This window comes from Oryctolagus cuniculus, chromosome 7 (genome assembly GCF_964237555.1).
Source record: "Oryctolagus cuniculus chromosome 7, mOryCun1.1, whole genome shotgun sequence".
Lineage (NCBI taxonomy): Eukaryota > Metazoa > Chordata > Mammalia > Lagomorpha > Leporidae > Oryctolagus > Oryctolagus cuniculus.
In genome coordinates, this window is record NC_091438.1 from 43,531,708 (window position 1) to 43,547,706 (window position 15,999).

Below are 15,999 nucleotides of genomic sequence, written 5' to 3' on the forward strand. Positions count from 1 at the left end.
AAGGTTCCATTGGTGTAGTTGACTGTCGCTCTCAGGCGCTAGCCAGCGAGCGGGAGCAATGCTGGGTTGTTATTGGCGACAACCAAATAGTCACAGCCGCCCGGAAACGCGGGGGCCGGGCCTCAGTCGGCGGGGAGGGCGGGGCCTGGGCCGGCTCAGCGGAGCGGATGAGCTGCGATTGGAGGTGCCCTAAGGCCTTCGGGGCGCTTCCATCTGGAGCTGGAGGTAGAGGGAGGCTGGATGCTAACCTCCGCTCACTCTGTAGTCAGTTTCTCATGTGCCTACGTTCCCCGTTTTCATGCACCATGACCACGTCTGGGCTGAGGACTCGGGGACTGGTACCGGCTCCAGAAGGGATTTGATTTTTGTAGCCGGAGTTGAGAATGATGACCGGTAGTGCCTGTGGAGTAGGCGGCCTGTTGGTGTGTGAAAGCTCCGTTTGCCTCCAGTGTAAACGATGAAGCCAAGCAAACTTGTCCAGATGGTGCTTAGTTCAAACCCTCCTTTCCCTGCCCAGTCTTTGGTTTTGTGGATCCGAATGAGGCAGTGAGTAGGGAGTGTCTGTATCTCTTAGACTCACAGCAGCCTAGCTTATTCCCATTTCGGTTGCTTTTGGTTTAAGTGCATCTTCAACTGTAATGTTTACATCAGTCATCTGGGGACCTTTAAAATGCAGATGCTGATTCAGTAGGCTTGGATGCCAGCACCGTGTGGTGCTGCTGGGCCCTGTCCAAAGTTCCTGCCATTGTTTGGAGGCGTGCTGAACCACACCTGGCCTCATTTTATCCTACAAAATCCCTGTGGATCACATCTCTGTTTGACAGAGAACAGGCTCAGAAAGGTGAAGGGATGCCTGAAACCACAAAACACATGAATGGAGGAGCCAGGCTGCTAGACCATTCTTTCTCAAAAAACAGAACTCCAAACAAGGCGACTTGCCTAATGATAAAGAGCACAGTATCCATGCATCCTGGTGATAAAGGTGAGCGTTTGACCCCCCCTCAAACAATTCTCTTCTGATCCTCTACGAGTTCTCAAGATGAAGTTCACACCAGGATCAGGTGGAGAGCTTGTTGAACACTGCGGGGCTCTCCCCTCCCTTTGGGAGTCAGTAGGTCTAGGGAGGAGCCTAAGAATTTGCATCTGTAACAAATGTTCAGGCGATGTTGAAGCCTGTGTCCAGAAATGACATCTGAAGAACCACTCTTCTAGGAATGAATGGATGGCGGCAGGGAAGAGGGAGATTAAGCTCCTTTACTTTGTACTACCGTTTTCTAAAGCAAAGGGTAAGCTGTTTTTGGTGATATGTTTTCTTAAAGCAACTACTTCACATTTGTTTTCTCAAAGCTCATAACTACTTGCATAAAAATGCTAGAAGTCCCTACGTCAGTTCACACCCCAGACCTATTCAGTCAGCATGTCTAGCAATGACTCAGGCCGCGTCAGTACTTGTGAAGGTCCCCAGGTGATTCCAATGTACAAGTAAAGTCGAGAACCACTGACAGCACCCCCAGGCTGAGGACTGAGTCGCACAGGAGTCTCAGGCAGCACCTGGAGCACACGCGCGGCCAGTGGCCGACAGCCTCCTCCCTTCACTCGGGTGCCCTTCAAATATCAGGGCTACGTTAAAGGCAACCCCCCTGACTGTCAGAAACAGTTCATTTGTTTTGATGAGATGAGGTTGTCCCCATATAACCTCCACCTCGGACTAGCAGAGTGAAATATATATTTCCGAAGATGTTTGACAGCAAGTCTGCTTCAAAGTAGATTAAAAACCAATTACCTCAATGTTCAAATAAACCTCATTATCAGCGAAGAGCTGAGCTTCATTATTAAACTTCAGGGCATATAATTAGAACAACGACAGTGAAAGTGATGTTCAACCAGAAGGTGGGGGGGGGGGAACCCTTCCAGAATTAGATTGATAAAAACTTCCTCTTTAATCAAGGCTTTAAACATGGAATAGATTTCTTGAATAAAATGAAGAGTTTCCAATACATTGAAACATAAAATCAGAAGTCACCATCCATACAATACTCGGCGGGGAAAAAAAACAGAACAGCAAGGTCACACGACCCCTGTGATAACCATGGTCTTACTCTCAGATGCTCTGCGGGCTACAGAACACACCGTGGCTTCTGGGGTCACATTCAGGGGAGGCCGTGGCCTGCAGAGCACTCTCGCTGGCTGGGCTGTGGTGGTGTTGGCTTTACTCATGAAGCAAAGCAGCAGGTACCAGCATATGTGAACAGTGTATTGAACATCCTTGAAATATCAGAGTGAGAAGAAGGAAGGGAGGCAACATAATGTTATCAGAAAGATGTCAGAAAGGAAGAACAGCTGTGTGGAGCTCGAGGCTGGAAGTGGCGCGCCAGCTTCATTTCTTCGGTTTCTTCGGTAGTGGCCGCCGGAACAGCAGGATGTGGGGTTCTGAAAGAGCGAGTGAAATCCGAGAGGAACTCGCACCATTCTGTTCTATGCATTCCACCCCCACCTCCCAACCATCACCCACTCAGATCTTTATAACTAAATTAAGATTTAAACATATGGCCTTAGAAGCAGACCCAGAAGTCGGGCCTGTCTGCCAAGCAGAGAATTATTGGCATCAGTTCCTTTGCTGTGTTTGTGCTGCCCTGGGGTGTCCTTTATTAGTTTTGCCTGGCAGCGTGGTGTCTGGTGTCTTATCAAGAAATATACTTTCCTTGGCTTATTTGGAACACATCCAAGAATTGGCTTTCTGGTGGGAAATGAAGCAGAAGCCATAACCAGGGTATATGTGGGCTTAAAAAGAGTGCCCTCTGATTGAATTTAGTGACAGGCTGTCTCTGAACTTCCCAGACATATTACTATTATTTTCAGTCACTACAGCTTTGTTTAAACGGGAAAGGAGCAGGAAACGGGCCCCCCCCCCCCCCATCTCCTGTTTTCTTGGGTTCTGTGATGGTATTCCTTCAGTCCTTCAGTATAGTAGTCCTATCTGGCTACATTTAGCCAGTGCACTGACCTGGTTCGTGGATCATATAATGGACCCATCCCTGACTCTGCTGAACGCCAAGGTTCCTCCATTCAGATTCAGACATCAAATGGGTTTTAGGGACCAGCTTGGCTATGTCCTTGGGCAACATAACATGCCTGCAACAGAAACATAGGGAGATGGGGCATTTGTGTTAGTACTGGATACAGCCTGTTGGACAAGTGCCTGTATATAAAGCCAAGAAAGGAAAAAGAGAAACTGGCTTCTGGAGTTTATACAATCTTTTTTTTTTTTTTTTTTTTAAAGATTTATTTATTTGAAAGGCAGAGTTACAGAGAGGCAGAGGCAGAGAGAGAGAGAGAGAGTTCTTCTATCCACTGGTTCACTCTCCAGATGGCCGCAATGGCCAGAGCTGTGCCAATCTTGAAGCCAGGAGCTTCTTCCAGGTCTCCCACATGGATGCAGGAGCCCAAGGACTTGGGTCATCTTCCACTGCTTTCCCAAGTCACAGCAGAGAGCTGGATCAGAAGTGGAGCAGCCAGGCCTCAAACCGGCACTCATATGGGATGCTGGCACTGCAGGCAGTGGCTTTACCCGCTACGCCACAGTGTCGGCCTTTGAGTTTATACAATCTTATTGTGGGGTAGAGGCAGCTGAAAATATAGGCCAAGTTATAAAAATTCTCACAAGACTATATATATAGTTTTAAATTTTATTTATTTGAAATGCAAAGTTAGATATTTTCTGTCTGCTGGTTTATTCCCCAAAAGGCCAAAACAGGCAGAGCTGGGCCAGGCTGAAGCCAGAAGCCAGGAAATTCATCTGGGTCTCCCATGTAGGTACGGGGGCCCAGGGACTTGGACCATCCTCTGCTGCTTTCCCAGACACACTAGCAGGGAGCTGGATTGGAAGTGGAGCAGCCAGAACTTGAACTGGTGCCCGTATGGCATTGTAGGTAGCGCCTTAACCCGTTATGCCACAACAAGGCTCCTCGCAAGGGTATATTAAAGAGTGCGAATGAGTACTTCCAGTGACTGAGTGCCAGGCACTGTTGATGTTCATTTTCTGTGCCTTTGTGGATCTTAGGGTTTTCTAGTAATTACCCACAATGTAACAGGCCCTACAAAGAGCATGAAATGTTAACATCGATAAAGTGGGGTGTGGAAGACACATCACAGAGGTGAACTGTTAGTCTTCTTTCAAAAATCTTGAATCTCATTTTCCTAACTCTGAAGGGGCATGCCATGAGACTTGATTCTCTGACCAAGGATGAGTCTCCATGGCAAAGAAATGACTCCTCTGACTGGAACTGGACTCATTCAGATACACTTCATCACACGCAACAAAAATGTCCTAAATGCTCCCTCAGCACTAATTATCAGAGGTTTTTTTCCTAAAGAGATAATTCTAGTCTAAATGTCTGAAAATAGCTGACATTCTAACCAGCCCCTGGCACAAAATCTGGCCTCAGTACATTAAAACAAAACAAAACAAACCCCTCTCTTAAACCAAAACGCCACTGCCAAACTAACAGTTACATCTTCCCAGGGACGAAACTAGTGATGTCTCCCAGCCCTGCAAACACGTCATAAGCATACAGTTGGAGTTCGCTTAGTTCGGATGTAGAGGAAAACAGCTGAGGGAAATAAAAGGAATGGAGTCTGAGAAGGATCTAGGATGATCCCAGCCTGAAGCTGGTTATGTGTCTGTAAACACAGCCCGAACCGGGCTGAGGGAAGGCACGAGAAAACCAAGCTTCCATTTCCCCCTCCATTCCAGGAGGCAAGATAAAAGCCGCAAGCCGTCTTAAATATTGCAATTGATACAGATTAGTGTGACGACAACACTTGTAGAATTCTGTCTTTCCTCCTTTTCCAATCTAATATTCCTATGGGCTCAGAACTTATCAAACCCAAACGCTCCCCCATCTTGGGCATCTGGCCATCCAGTACCTCCGGGACAATTCTGGTCAAGCTGTACTTTTCCCTTCGTTGCTACAGTGTCACCTGAGGGCTCTTCCAGGGAGCCCCCGCCCCTTCCTTGCCAGGCTGTGTGTCCCCACCACGCCCCGCTCACGGCCCGGGCTCCGCAGGCCCACCACCTTCTTCCAGCCGTCTGCCAGATTCTTGCTCAGAATTTTAAAGACCGTGAGATGCTCACATCCAGTAAACAAGTGAAACCTGCACGCACTCCACTGGTTCTCAGTGCTTCTCGGCACTTTAATCCCCGGCCCGGTCCTCGACGCCCCCGTCCTAAAACAAGCCAGACAACCACGCCTCTTTCCTTCCCCAAGAATAAGCAGCATTAACTTCCTCAGCATTCTCACCGCTCGCAGTGAGAACGCGAGGAAAAGGCCAGCTCCGCTGCTGACACCTTCACCCAGTAGACTCCACAGCAGCTCCCAGTGAAGCTGAGACCAAGACCCAGAAACCCACAGGGTGAAGGTGGTCGGACTCATCACGCCTCCCCTCAACCGGGGGCTGACTCCAGACTCCACTGTTCCAGGGCGCCGGCCACCCCCCGCGCACGCGCCTTCCGCGTTCCACCAACCTCACACCCACCCCCGCTGGTCTCCTGCGCATGCGCCCCCTCTGTCGCCTCCATCCTCGCTACCAACTCCTCGTGCCTTCTCTTCTCCCGACCTCGCTACGGCCCCCCGCCGGCACTAACCGGTACTCGAACTCCTCGTCGTCGTACTTGTCCGAATAGTAAATCTGTTTGTGCGACATGATCGCTCTGCCTGCGGGCCGTCAGCCCCGCGCTGCCAACCTCCAAACAACTCCCAGCAGCACGCGCTCCCACCCTCTTTGGCCTCGCTTTCAAACACACCGCCCGCACTTCCCATTGGTCCTTTGGGCTCAAGGCGGGACAGCTCCACCTTCGAGCCTCCTATTGGCTTAGGATTTGCTTCTCCTCCAGTCTTTATTGGAGTGCGCTTCTTACGTTTCTCAAGCACAAACTTGGGTCAGAGCTAGGCCTCTAATTGGTTATCGCGGCGCCTGTGAGCGCCTTCGCGCTACCATTGGCTGATTCAGGAAACTAGGCGGGGCGAAGGAGGGACCGTGAGGTAGAGGGTCAGGGGTTAGTGAGGCCGGAAGTGAGTGTAATAAAGTTTCTCCAGGGAGGCCGGGCCGGGGAGAAAGTTGGAGCGGCGACCTAAGCAGGCAGTGGCGTGATCCGGAACCAAATCGGCCCGCGGCGCGGTGCGGAGACCCCATGAGGCCCTGGTGAGTTTTCACTTTTTTTTTTCTCTTTAGGCAACCCACTCCTCCACCCCGGAACCCCTCTCCCGGGACCCCACTTCCGGTCTTCACTGCTAAGTCCCGCCCCTGAGACCCCCTCTCCGGAAGTCCCACCTCCCAACTTCAGGGGGCTCCCTGAACCCCAGTTTTTAAATTTATTGTCTCCGACCCCTCCCTGTAGCCCAGTTTTCCTGGAAGTCCCACCCCCAGACATGCTTCCAGCTCCACAAGAAACGCTTCGTTAGTCCTCCCAGTTCTTCCAAACTCCGCCTCCTCCTCGCGACGATTCTCCGCTAACTCCTGTCTGTCAAAGATCCTATCTCCCAAAAGGGCAAAGCTCTGCTCTTGAAAGAACGATTCGAATTCACTGAGGCCACGCCCCTCGATAGGCCCCGCCCATAGAAGCCCCGCCCCTTCCGCAATCCACGTCCGATTGTCCCGGAGCCTCATCTCCTGGAAGTCTGCTGCGCATCCTAGAGGGCCACGCCCCCTAAGGAACTCGATCCGGGTGGCACCCAAGTCATCACCCCAGTTTCCTCAGTCTCAGAAGCTCCACCTGCTTACGTTTCCTGTCCTTTCTCTCTTGGGGCCTTGGGCTCAGTTTTCCCGAGGGCTTTCCCGCTCCACTAGGTGGGAGCTCTGAGGAGTGAGATTAGAGGCAGCCTTATCCTCCCCCAAGGGTGGGCCTGGGCTTGGGGTTTGGCCCGAGGACGGGACAGAGGCTTGCTCATAGTTTCCCAGCCCACCGCAGAAACAGCTGTAGGTTGAGGCTGTGGCTAGACAGGGCCGTGGATTTGCTGATGTGTGGCTTGAGGACGTGACAGGAGAGAGAACTTTGTACTACCAGAAAACGGTGGTTTGCAATGGGGTTAGGGATTTGTATCCTGTTTTTTTTTCTTTTTTCTTTTAAGGGACTCCTCAGCCTCTACTTGTTTGGCTCCATCCCCCGCACCCCCAGCCAAAATTCTTGTCTGGGCATTCCTCCTGGCTCCACTTGTCCTGCCTTCCCTGCTGGAAACATTCCTCAGGCTTTCGCCATTTCCTGCCCCTTCCCGCTCCTCCCGCCTCCTCCCTGCTGGGCTCCCCCCTCCAACACCCAATCACCTGAACTTCCAGTAGGCTCTCACTTCTCCCTATGCAAATTTAGAGACAGACTCCCTCTTTTCTTTGAAATGCTCACACCTGTTGGTCATCCTCTGCCTGCCCATACTGCAGGCTTCCAGAGAGTGCTGACCCTAAGGATGAGGGTGTGTGTGTGTGTGTGTGTGTGTGTGGCTGTGGAAGAAACCTTTCCTTCTCTCGGCCTGGGGTCTTAGGAAATAGAGTGACAGATTCTCCTGCCATGAGGACGAAGAGGAGGTGAGAGCGTATCTAGCACATTTTAAGTGCTAGAATTGGTCATCGTTATAGATTTCTTTTAATCTTCTGACTTAGAGCTAAGGGTAATTCCGAGGTGAGCCTAGGGGAAGAGGTATCTACTTCTTGTGTTTTGGTCATTTTCCAACTTCCTCCAAGGCTTCCTCAAGCAGAGCTGTGGCAGGAAGCCACGGAGGTTTGGAGGTTTGGGACTGTTCTCCGCACATGGTTCACTGCCACATGTTTGCCTGCCTCCTGACCTCCATCGCTTGGTGACTCCTCCCCTGGTGTGAGGGGCACTGCTGGAGGAGGGCTGGGAGGATACCTGGTGGGCCCAGGGACTGCCCTGTCCTCACCCTTGCCAGCGTGCAGAACAGTGCTTGGCCACTGGCCACTGCCTGCTTGGTGTGGTGGGTGCCAGGAGCAGAGGAGGAGGCTTGACCCACACGTCCTCTGGCTGCAGCTCTAGCCTGCTGGCTCCTTGGTGGCCCCCTGGGGTTGGGCTTTTATTTCCCTGACTTCCCAAGTTTTGCCCTTCCTCTGGGTCCCAGTGTGCACCCACTGGGACCACTTCCTTCCTTTTCCCATTTCCCTAGTTCCATTCCACAGCTGCCCTGGAAGAGGATGCTAATGGCCTAAGCTCCCTGGGGCCCTCACCCCACTGGATGTGGCAGTGATGAGGGGTGGCCTGGGCTGGACCATGGAGGAATTTGCGTGTTCCAGCAGGACAGGAAGGGAAATGCTGAGCTCTGGGATCTCCTCCCTTTTCCACCCCCAGCTGCCTCTGTTTCCTCCCTCATTCCCCCTCCCCTCCCCTGACTTCCTGCCCATGTCCGGTTTGGATTGATCCAGACCGTCTCTTATCTCCCTCCTCTCCTTCCTCCTCCATCCTTTCCTCCAAACTCCCACTTCTCCCCCAGATCACTAGTTGTTTGTTTAGGGTAGGGGAGAGGGGCAGGATAGCTCTGCCCCTGCCTGAGTTCTGGGCTGGGGCGGCGGCAGTGGGGGCTCAGCCCCTCTGAGCCTGTGAGTCAGCACTGTCCTCCGGATTGGTCTCTCTCCTTAGCTCCCCGCCCCTGGGGAGGAGCCAGGCAGCTCTGGGTCCAGCCTGTTCTCTTCTCTGCCAGAGAAGAGGCTCCACGCTGGGCGGGGATGGGGCCTGAAACTGTCTGGGTCTGAGCTGGGGGAGCGGAAGCCACTTGCCCCTCTCCCTCCCCAGGACTCCTGCCCCTCCTGGGCCACAGAGGCCCGGCAGGCTCGGGGCCTGGGGATGCCCCCTGCCTGGCCCCCTTGCCCCAGCTGGCAGGGGGGCCGGGCCGGGCAGCAGCCCTGCTCTCGCCCCAGCCATGGATCTCTTGCCCCCCAAGCCCAAGTACAACCCACTTCGGAATGAGTCTCTGTCGTCGCTGGAAGAGGGGGCTTCAGGGTCCACCCCTCCGGAGGAGCTGCCTTCCCCTTCAGCCTCGTCCCTGGGGCCAATCCTGCCCCCTCTGCCCGGGGACGACAGTCCCACCACCCTGTGCTCCTTCTTCCCCCGGATGAGCAACCTGAAGCTGGCCAACCCTGCTGGGGGCCGCCTGGGGCCCAAGGGGGAGCCAGGAAGGGCAGCCGAGGATGGGGAGGGGATCACAGGGGCAGCCATGCCGGACTCAGGCCCCCTGCCCCTCCTCCAGGACATGAACAAGCTGAGTGGAGGCGGCGGGCGCAGGACTCGGGTGGAAGGGGGCCAGCTGGGGGGCGAGGAGTGGACCCGCCACGGGAGCTTTGTCAATAAGCCCACGCGGGGCTGGCTGCATCCCAACGACAAAGTCATGGGACCTGGGGTTTCCTACTTGGTTCGGGTGAGTGAACATCCTCCCCTGCACTCCCTCCCATACCCCTGCAGCTCCTCTGCTCGCGGCAGCTTTGTGGGACTCCTCCTGCTCTCCCTCAGCAGCCCCTCTGTCGCCGCGTCCTGCTTCTTAACCTTTCTGCCTGATCTCTGACCTCTTCCAGCTCTGCCAGGGCCCTCCTCCTTCTTTTGCCTACCCACCCCCACCCTGCCATGCTTCGCACAATGCCCAGCACCTCGGAGGCGAGTGTGGGCATGAGGACTCCTGGACTCCCCCCGGTGGACCCCTCCCGCTTCTGGAGGTGTCACCCATCCCACCCAGTGCCCAGCACTGCCCTCCAGTCTCCCCCAGTGCATGAGGCGCTCCCAGCTTGTCCTCTCTCTCTCTCTCTCCTCACTCCCCGTTGTCTTGTACATTGTGGGATGTAGCTGCGGGCAGTGAGCGAGCTGCCTCAGCTTTCCTTCCCTTAGGGACTATGGAGGGAAAAGTCCTAGGGCCCTAGCGCTGGGGTGGGGGGAGGTGGCTGAACTGCTGTCCCCCTCCCCTCAGTACATGGGCTGTGTGGAGGTCCTGCAGTCAATGCGTGCCCTCGACTTCAACACCCGGACGCAGGTCACCAGGTTAGTGGGGGGGAGGGGGAGGGCTTGTGGGAGTCCTGGGGTTAGTAAGGCTGTGGGAATGGGGAGTGGGGCCCTTGGTGCAGGTGGCCTACCTGTGGGTGGGCAGGTGGGTTGAGAGAAAGTTGGGACAGTGAGTCCAAGTGTGACTGAAAAGAGACACCTCTGGGCTGGATCCTTGTTACCTCTCCGGCCTTTAGAGTTGTGGGGCTAGGGCAGAAAGTGGGGTTAGACCGGTGGTGGCTGCTGCCTTTGGGAAGGGAATGGGAGGTTTGGTGGCTGGAAGGGGGTGGGGCCGTACCCATTGAGGCCCTAACCCAATCAGCCAGGAAGCGGCCTCTCAGTGTCATCAAATATTAAAGGCCCTTAATTCAATCCACCACGACAAAGAGCCTGGAGTGCCCTGGGAGTCTGGCCTGGCCCTCCCCTCCCCCAGCCCTGTGGCAGCCCCAGCCGAGTGGGAGGCAGCCTGTGGGTCTGAGCACCCCTCTTTCCCCAGGGAGGCCATCAGTCTGGTGTGTGAGGCTGTGCCGGGTGCTAAGGGAGCCACACGGAGGAGAAAGGTACCTGGGGTGGCTGGGGCTGGGATGGTGCTGGGTGATGTGGAGGGGCAAGGGGAAGGCAGAAGTGTTTCCTGGTGTCGGGAACCCTCGGCTTCTGAGACTCTGGGCCTTTTCTAGCCCTGTGGCCGCCCGCTCAGCTCTATCCTGGGGAGGAGTAACCTGAAATTTGCTGGAATGCCAATCACTCTCACCGTCTCCACCAGCAGCCTCAACCTCATGGCCGCAGACTGTAAACAGGTTGGTGGGGTTAGGTAGGGGGTACCAGAGACATGGGAGGTAGGGCTAGGGGCAGATGTAGTTGTGAGGCCAAAAACTAAGGTGGAGGGCTTTGGAGTAGCCAGAAGGTAGGAAGAAGTTAGGGTGAGAAGCTAAGAGAATGAGGCTGGGACGGCAGGGTTCTGGGCCAGGGGTGGGGGCTGACACATGCCATTCTTTTCCTTTTCCATCCCCCGTGCCAATTCTCAGATCATTGCCAACCACCACATGCAGTCTATCTCATTTGCGTCCGGCGGAGATCCGGTGAGTTGGGGAACAGAGCACAGGTTGGGGGGGGGGAGGGGAAGGGGCTAAGGATTGGGAAGCCATCAGCCAGGGCAGTGGGGGAGGTAGGGTTGCAGAGGTATTTGAAAAAGACTGGGTTTAGGCATCAGGAGTAAGGTGGAGCTGTAGAATTTAGCTAACCTGCCCCTTCTCACTCTGTCTGTCTTAGGACACAGCCGAGTATGTTGCCTACGTTGCCAAAGACCCCGTGAATCAGAGAGGTGAGGCATGGTGGGGCGCACTGGGTGGGGCGGGATGGCGGTGCGGCAGGTGAGGGGGACCAGGGCCGCCCTTCCCCTCTCACCGAGCAGAGATGAGGAGGGGCTTCTGCTGAGGAGGATCAGTCCCCCACACCCCCGCCCGAGACCCCGCCTCAGAGCTCACCGGCAGCCTTCGCTGTACCTGCAGCCTGCCACATCCTGGAGTGTCCCGAAGGGCTTGCCCAGGATGTCATCAGCACCATTGGCCAGGCCTTCGAGTTACGCTTCAAACAATACCTCAGGAACCCACCCAAGCTGGTCACCCCCCATGACAGGTGAGCACGGTGGGGTGTGGGCCAGCTGTTGGGCCCCAGACCCAGATTGGGAATGCAGGTCTACTCTTCCCACGCCAGAGCTCGGGGAGGTTCAGGGAAAGAAATAACCTGTGTGCCCTGCTTCCTACTTCCTGCGATTCTTGGGTTTCCGGTGGCCATTAGGCCGCCTGCTGCAGGGCCAGCTCTTCCTCTCGCTTGCCTGTGGTGGGGCTGTATTTCAGGGCCTCCAAACTGCATTTCTTTCTCTGGCTGAATGAGCTTTTCTCTTCCCAGCCGCCACCTCATTACTAGCCTCGCCCTCTTTCTTGCCTATTTCTCTTTCATTTTCTGTGTTTTCCTATTTCTAGAAGCCACCAGGCTCGTGGATCTTGGAGGAAGGCTGTTTGTCCTGAGACCCCTTCCTTTCCCACTGTAGGCTTTAAGGAATGAGCAGTGGGCCAGTAGGGATGGTGTATTTGGAAGTTCAAGTCCTCCGGCACATGCCCTCCCCACTATTTCGTGCTTCCCCTTCCTCTCAGGAAATAGCCTGGTGGTCAAGGGCATGAGCTGTAAAGTCAAAGCTGAGTTTAAATCTTGCCTATAGCACCTTTTAGTTGGGAGATCTTGGATAAATCTTTTCACCTCTCACCTTAATTTTCCTCCTCTATAAAACTAGGGAGGGAAACCAGGAGGGTGAAATGACTGTACCTGGGAAACACCCAGCCTCAGGCCTGCGGACTGAAGGCTCGCTGTGTGTGTGATGTGCTGTGGGGTTCCCCTCGCCCTGCCCGGCTCTCCTGCGTACTCACACTCCTGTGCCTTCCTGTCCCTCCCAGAATGGCCGGCTTTGATGGATCAGCTTGGGATGAGGAGGAGGAAGAGCTACCCGACCATCAGTACTATAATGACTTCCCGGGGAAGGAACCCCCTTTGGGGGGCGTGGTGGACATGAGGCTCCGGGAAGGAGCTGCCCCAGGGACTGTTCGACCTGCTCCACCCAGTGCGCAGACCCCCAGCCACTTGGGAGCTACCCTGGTAAGTTGCTAGGATGGAGGTGGGCTGGGCCCAGGCTGGTTAGGACTGCTGGTCTCACCTTCCTTTATCCCTGCAGCCCGTAGGGCAGCCTGTGGGAGGAGACCCGGAAGTCCGCAAACAGATGCCACCTCAACCACCTTGCCCGGGTATGAAGGGAGGCAGAGAGAGAGGGAGCGAGTGAGCTGAGGAGGGAAGAGCCGGGGGTGCAGCAGGCAGGGCCAGGAGCACCACGGAGCATCCTTTTCCGCAGCAGGCAGAGAGCTCTTTGATGATCCCTCCTACGTCAACGTCCAAAACCTAGACAAGGCCCGGCAGGCAGGGGGAGGGGCTGGGCCCCCCAACGCGACCGCCAATGGCAGCGCACCCCGGGACCTCTTTGACATGAGTGAGTACTCCTCTCTCCTTTCTGCTTCGTCCCCGCCTTCCCACCTGGTTCCGTCTCTTCTGCCTTTCTGCTCTTTCATTCCTGGCCTCCCTTCCCTGAAGGTCTCCGTCCCGGGAGTGTGTTGTGCCAGCTGCTGCTCCTTGCTCTCTCTGTAACCCCCCAGAGCCCTTTGAAGATGCGCTTCGGGTACCTGCACCTCCCCAGTCGGTGTCCATGGCTGAGCAGCTCCAAAGGGAGCCCTGGTTCCATGGGAAGCTGAGCCGGCGGGAGGCTGAGGCGCTGCTGCAGCTCAACGGGGACTTCCTGGTGCGGGAGAGCACGACCACACCTGGCCAGTACGTGCTCACCGGCCTGCAGAGCGGGCAGCCCAAGCACCTGCTCCTGGTGGACCCCGAGGGTGTGGTGAGTGACAGAGGTGTGGACGTGGGTGGTCGGAAGTACCCTCTGGTGCAGTCGCAGCTGTCGGCCCCGCCCTCCAGCGCCCTCAGCGCTGTGCCTGAGCTGTGTTCATTACAGCCCTGGCCGGTACTCCAATCCCCAAACCTTAAGCCCCTCAGAGCCAGACGGTGCTCGTCTATTCTGTGTCCCTCCTTTGACAGATGAGGAAACCCCCGGGGAGAGGTTGTGATAGCCAGTGGTGAGGAGCCACACACGTGCAGGAGGAGCCGGGGGCCTCCCCAGGTCCCCAGACCAGTGTCCTTTCTCTTAACACTCAGTGTCTCACTGCTCCTCAAAACTTCCATTTCTCTTCTGTACAATTTCAGCCTCCTTCCCACTTTTTTTTTTTTTTTTTTTTTTTTGCACAGTGAGATACGCCAACCCTGTCCAAATCAAGAAAGGCTTCATGCTTTCTGGACTGAGGTCCCCTTGCCTTTCTGTAGTTCCTTCACCTGCCCACTCTCACAGCTGTCTCCAGCTTCTCTTTCCAGGGAAGCCTCAACCAGCCATCACCCCCCACCCCCAGCCCCACCCCCGTCTTTTTCTCTTTGCTCAGCCTTCTCGACTGTTTCATTTTCTTCAAGACTTAAGGGCCGCCGAGGTCTTGGCTCCTCACCTGAATTGACCCCCCTTCCTTCTCACTTTCCCAGGTTCGGACAAAGGATCACCGCTTTGAGAGTGTCAGCCACCTCATCAGCTACCACATGGACAATCACTTGCCCATCATCTCTGCGGGCAGCGAACTGTGTCTCCAGCAACCTGTGGAGCGGAAACTGTGATCCGTCCCCGCGTCCCCGAGCTCTCACAGAAGACGCCCCTGCCTCCCCTTCCACCCTGTTCCCTGCTCTCAGGACTTCACTCAACGAGTGTTCTGTGGGCTTGGCCTTGGGTCAGAGCTGGGAGGAGGGTGGACACTGGGTTTTGCATTCAGCTGAGGGAGAGGGTTTGAGTCAGGAGCCTGGGGTAGAATCCTGCTTCTCCCCAAACCTCACCAAAGTATTAATGTACAGAGTGGCCCCCCCATACCTGTGCCAACCTGATGCCCCCTTCCCCAGGAAGGTGGGCACTCGAGATGGAAACGTCCCCTGGTGATAGGCCCAGTGGAGCAGTCACCCTTCTGGGGAAAGGGGAACAAATCACACCTCGGGTCTACCCCTGGGCTTCAGGGAGTCACAGACCACTCTCAGCCTTCCCCCCAGCGTTTAACTTTGTGCCTTTGACCATCTCCTAGGTCTGACGATATTTAATGCAAAGAAGTTTTCGGGCCCCTGAGTTAAGGACAGGGGTGCTGACGCCGTCTTGGCTCCCAGGACCCTGTCCTCCTTGCTCAGCAGCCTCTCCAGTTTGGGTTGGGAGAACAGAAGCAGTAGTGGCAGCTGTCCCCTCTCCCTGGGGAGGTGCAACCCTTAGAGATTGCCCCAGAGCCCCCCTCCCGGCCAGGGGGGAGATGGACCCCCTCCCTTGCTCAGTGCCTCCTGGCCGGGACCCCTCTCCCCAAGGGGTCTGTATATACATTTCATACGCCCCGCCCCTCCCATGTTGCATGCATGTTATACTCTACAGCCAAAGTGTAGCTCTTCCTCCTGTATCCCGGCTCTGCCTCTCCCTTCCCAGGGTGTGAACTGGAGCCTCCTGTACAGTTCACTCTCCCAGGAGGGTTCTGTGGAGGCGGGAACAAGGGCACTGAGACTCGAAAGCATTAGACAATCCCAAATACCATCTGTCGATTTGGAACCGCGCTCATTTTTACTTTGTATGCACATATTTTATGGCTGTAGGTTTACTTTCCTAATTTTGTTCTCCATGGCTTGTTCTTGAACACAAAATGATGATGATCAACTACATCCACACATCACCTCTTTGACTTTTCCAAGCCCTCTCACCACTATTGGCATTTTCCTCACCGGGCCTGCAAAGGAACTCGGACTGGCAGCATTATTATTATTTTTACAAAAGAGACCAGAGGCAGAAACGGATTTTGAGCCAGGACTAGAACTTGGACCTCTTACCGCAGGCTGGGAGGCAGGCGTTTGGCTGGCTGTGTCGATTTCACGAAGGGGGAACTTAAAGCCCACAGGTCCCCCAGTACCTTCTACACGCGGGGCCCTGTGCTAGGCCCACTGCAGCCACAACCACAGAAGAGGCCAGTCCTGCTCTTTAGGCCTGTGGGGAAGGGAAAGCTGACAATTTTAATCCTAGCCACCACCTCCTTTCGTGTGTTTGGATGTTTTCACGGGTCTCACTTATACCAAAGGGAAATAATCTTCATTAAAATCCGTATTTCTTCTACTTCGCCTTCTTAGCCACTCTTGCAAGCCCATTGTTCGCGCGGAGCCTCCGCGGCAGGAGGGGAGGCTCCAGGTCGCCGCTGGCCCCACCTGGCCTCACTTGGGGCCCGGCGCCGCCCGCTGGGCCCTGGGCGCCGGCCGACTTAGTGCCCGGTGGGCGTGGAGACCGATTGTCCCCGGGGGATGCGGCTGCGGAGGGGCCTGGTGCAGGCGGG

At 55.3% G+C, this 15,999-nt stretch overlaps 2 protein-coding genes across 6 annotated transcripts; one reads left to right on the forward strand and one right to left on the reverse strand.

Annotated features, from left to right (window-relative positions):
• Positions 1–1,916: 1,916 nt before the first annotated feature.
• Positions 1,917–5,968, reverse strand: CKS1B (CDC28 protein kinase regulatory subunit 1B). The gene is made up of 3 exons (XM_008264365.4): positions 5,645–5,968; positions 3,005–3,132; positions 1,917–2,430 (listed from the first exon to the last, which is right to left on the reverse strand). The coding sequence occupies exons 1-3, from the start codon at positions 5,701–5,703 to the stop codon at positions 2,378–2,380; spliced, it is 240 nt and encodes a 79-aa protein (XP_008262587.2). The 5' UTR covers positions 5,704–5,968; the 3' UTR covers positions 1,917–2,377.
• A 34-nt stretch (positions 5,969–6,002) lies between these two features.
• SHC1 (SHC adaptor protein 1) lies at positions 6,003–15,785 on the forward strand. Of its 5 annotated transcripts, none has more exons than XM_070077610.1 (13): positions 6,003–6,201; positions 9,246–9,413; positions 9,954–10,024; positions 10,521–10,584; positions 10,702–10,821; positions 11,050–11,103; positions 11,294–11,345; positions 11,533–11,659; positions 12,475–12,673; positions 12,750–12,819; positions 12,927–13,058; positions 13,222–13,460; positions 14,147–15,785. In XM_070077610.1, exons 2-13 carry the CDS (start codon positions 9,249–9,251, stop codon positions 14,273–14,275), a joined length of 1,422 nt encoding a protein of 473 aa, XP_069933711.1. In that variant the 5' UTR covers positions 6,003–6,201; positions 9,246–9,248; the 3' UTR covers positions 14,276–15,785. The 5 variants fall into 5 exon arrangements, with proteins under 5 accessions (XP_069933711.1, XP_051714588.1, XP_051714589.1 ...); XM_051858628.2 differs by having other exon boundaries at positions 6,031–6,201; positions 12,924–13,058; XM_051858629.2 differs by lacking the exon at positions 6,003–6,201 and adding an exon at positions 7,469–7,575 and having other exon boundaries at positions 12,924–13,058.
• Positions 15,786–15,999: the final 214 nt, after the last annotated feature.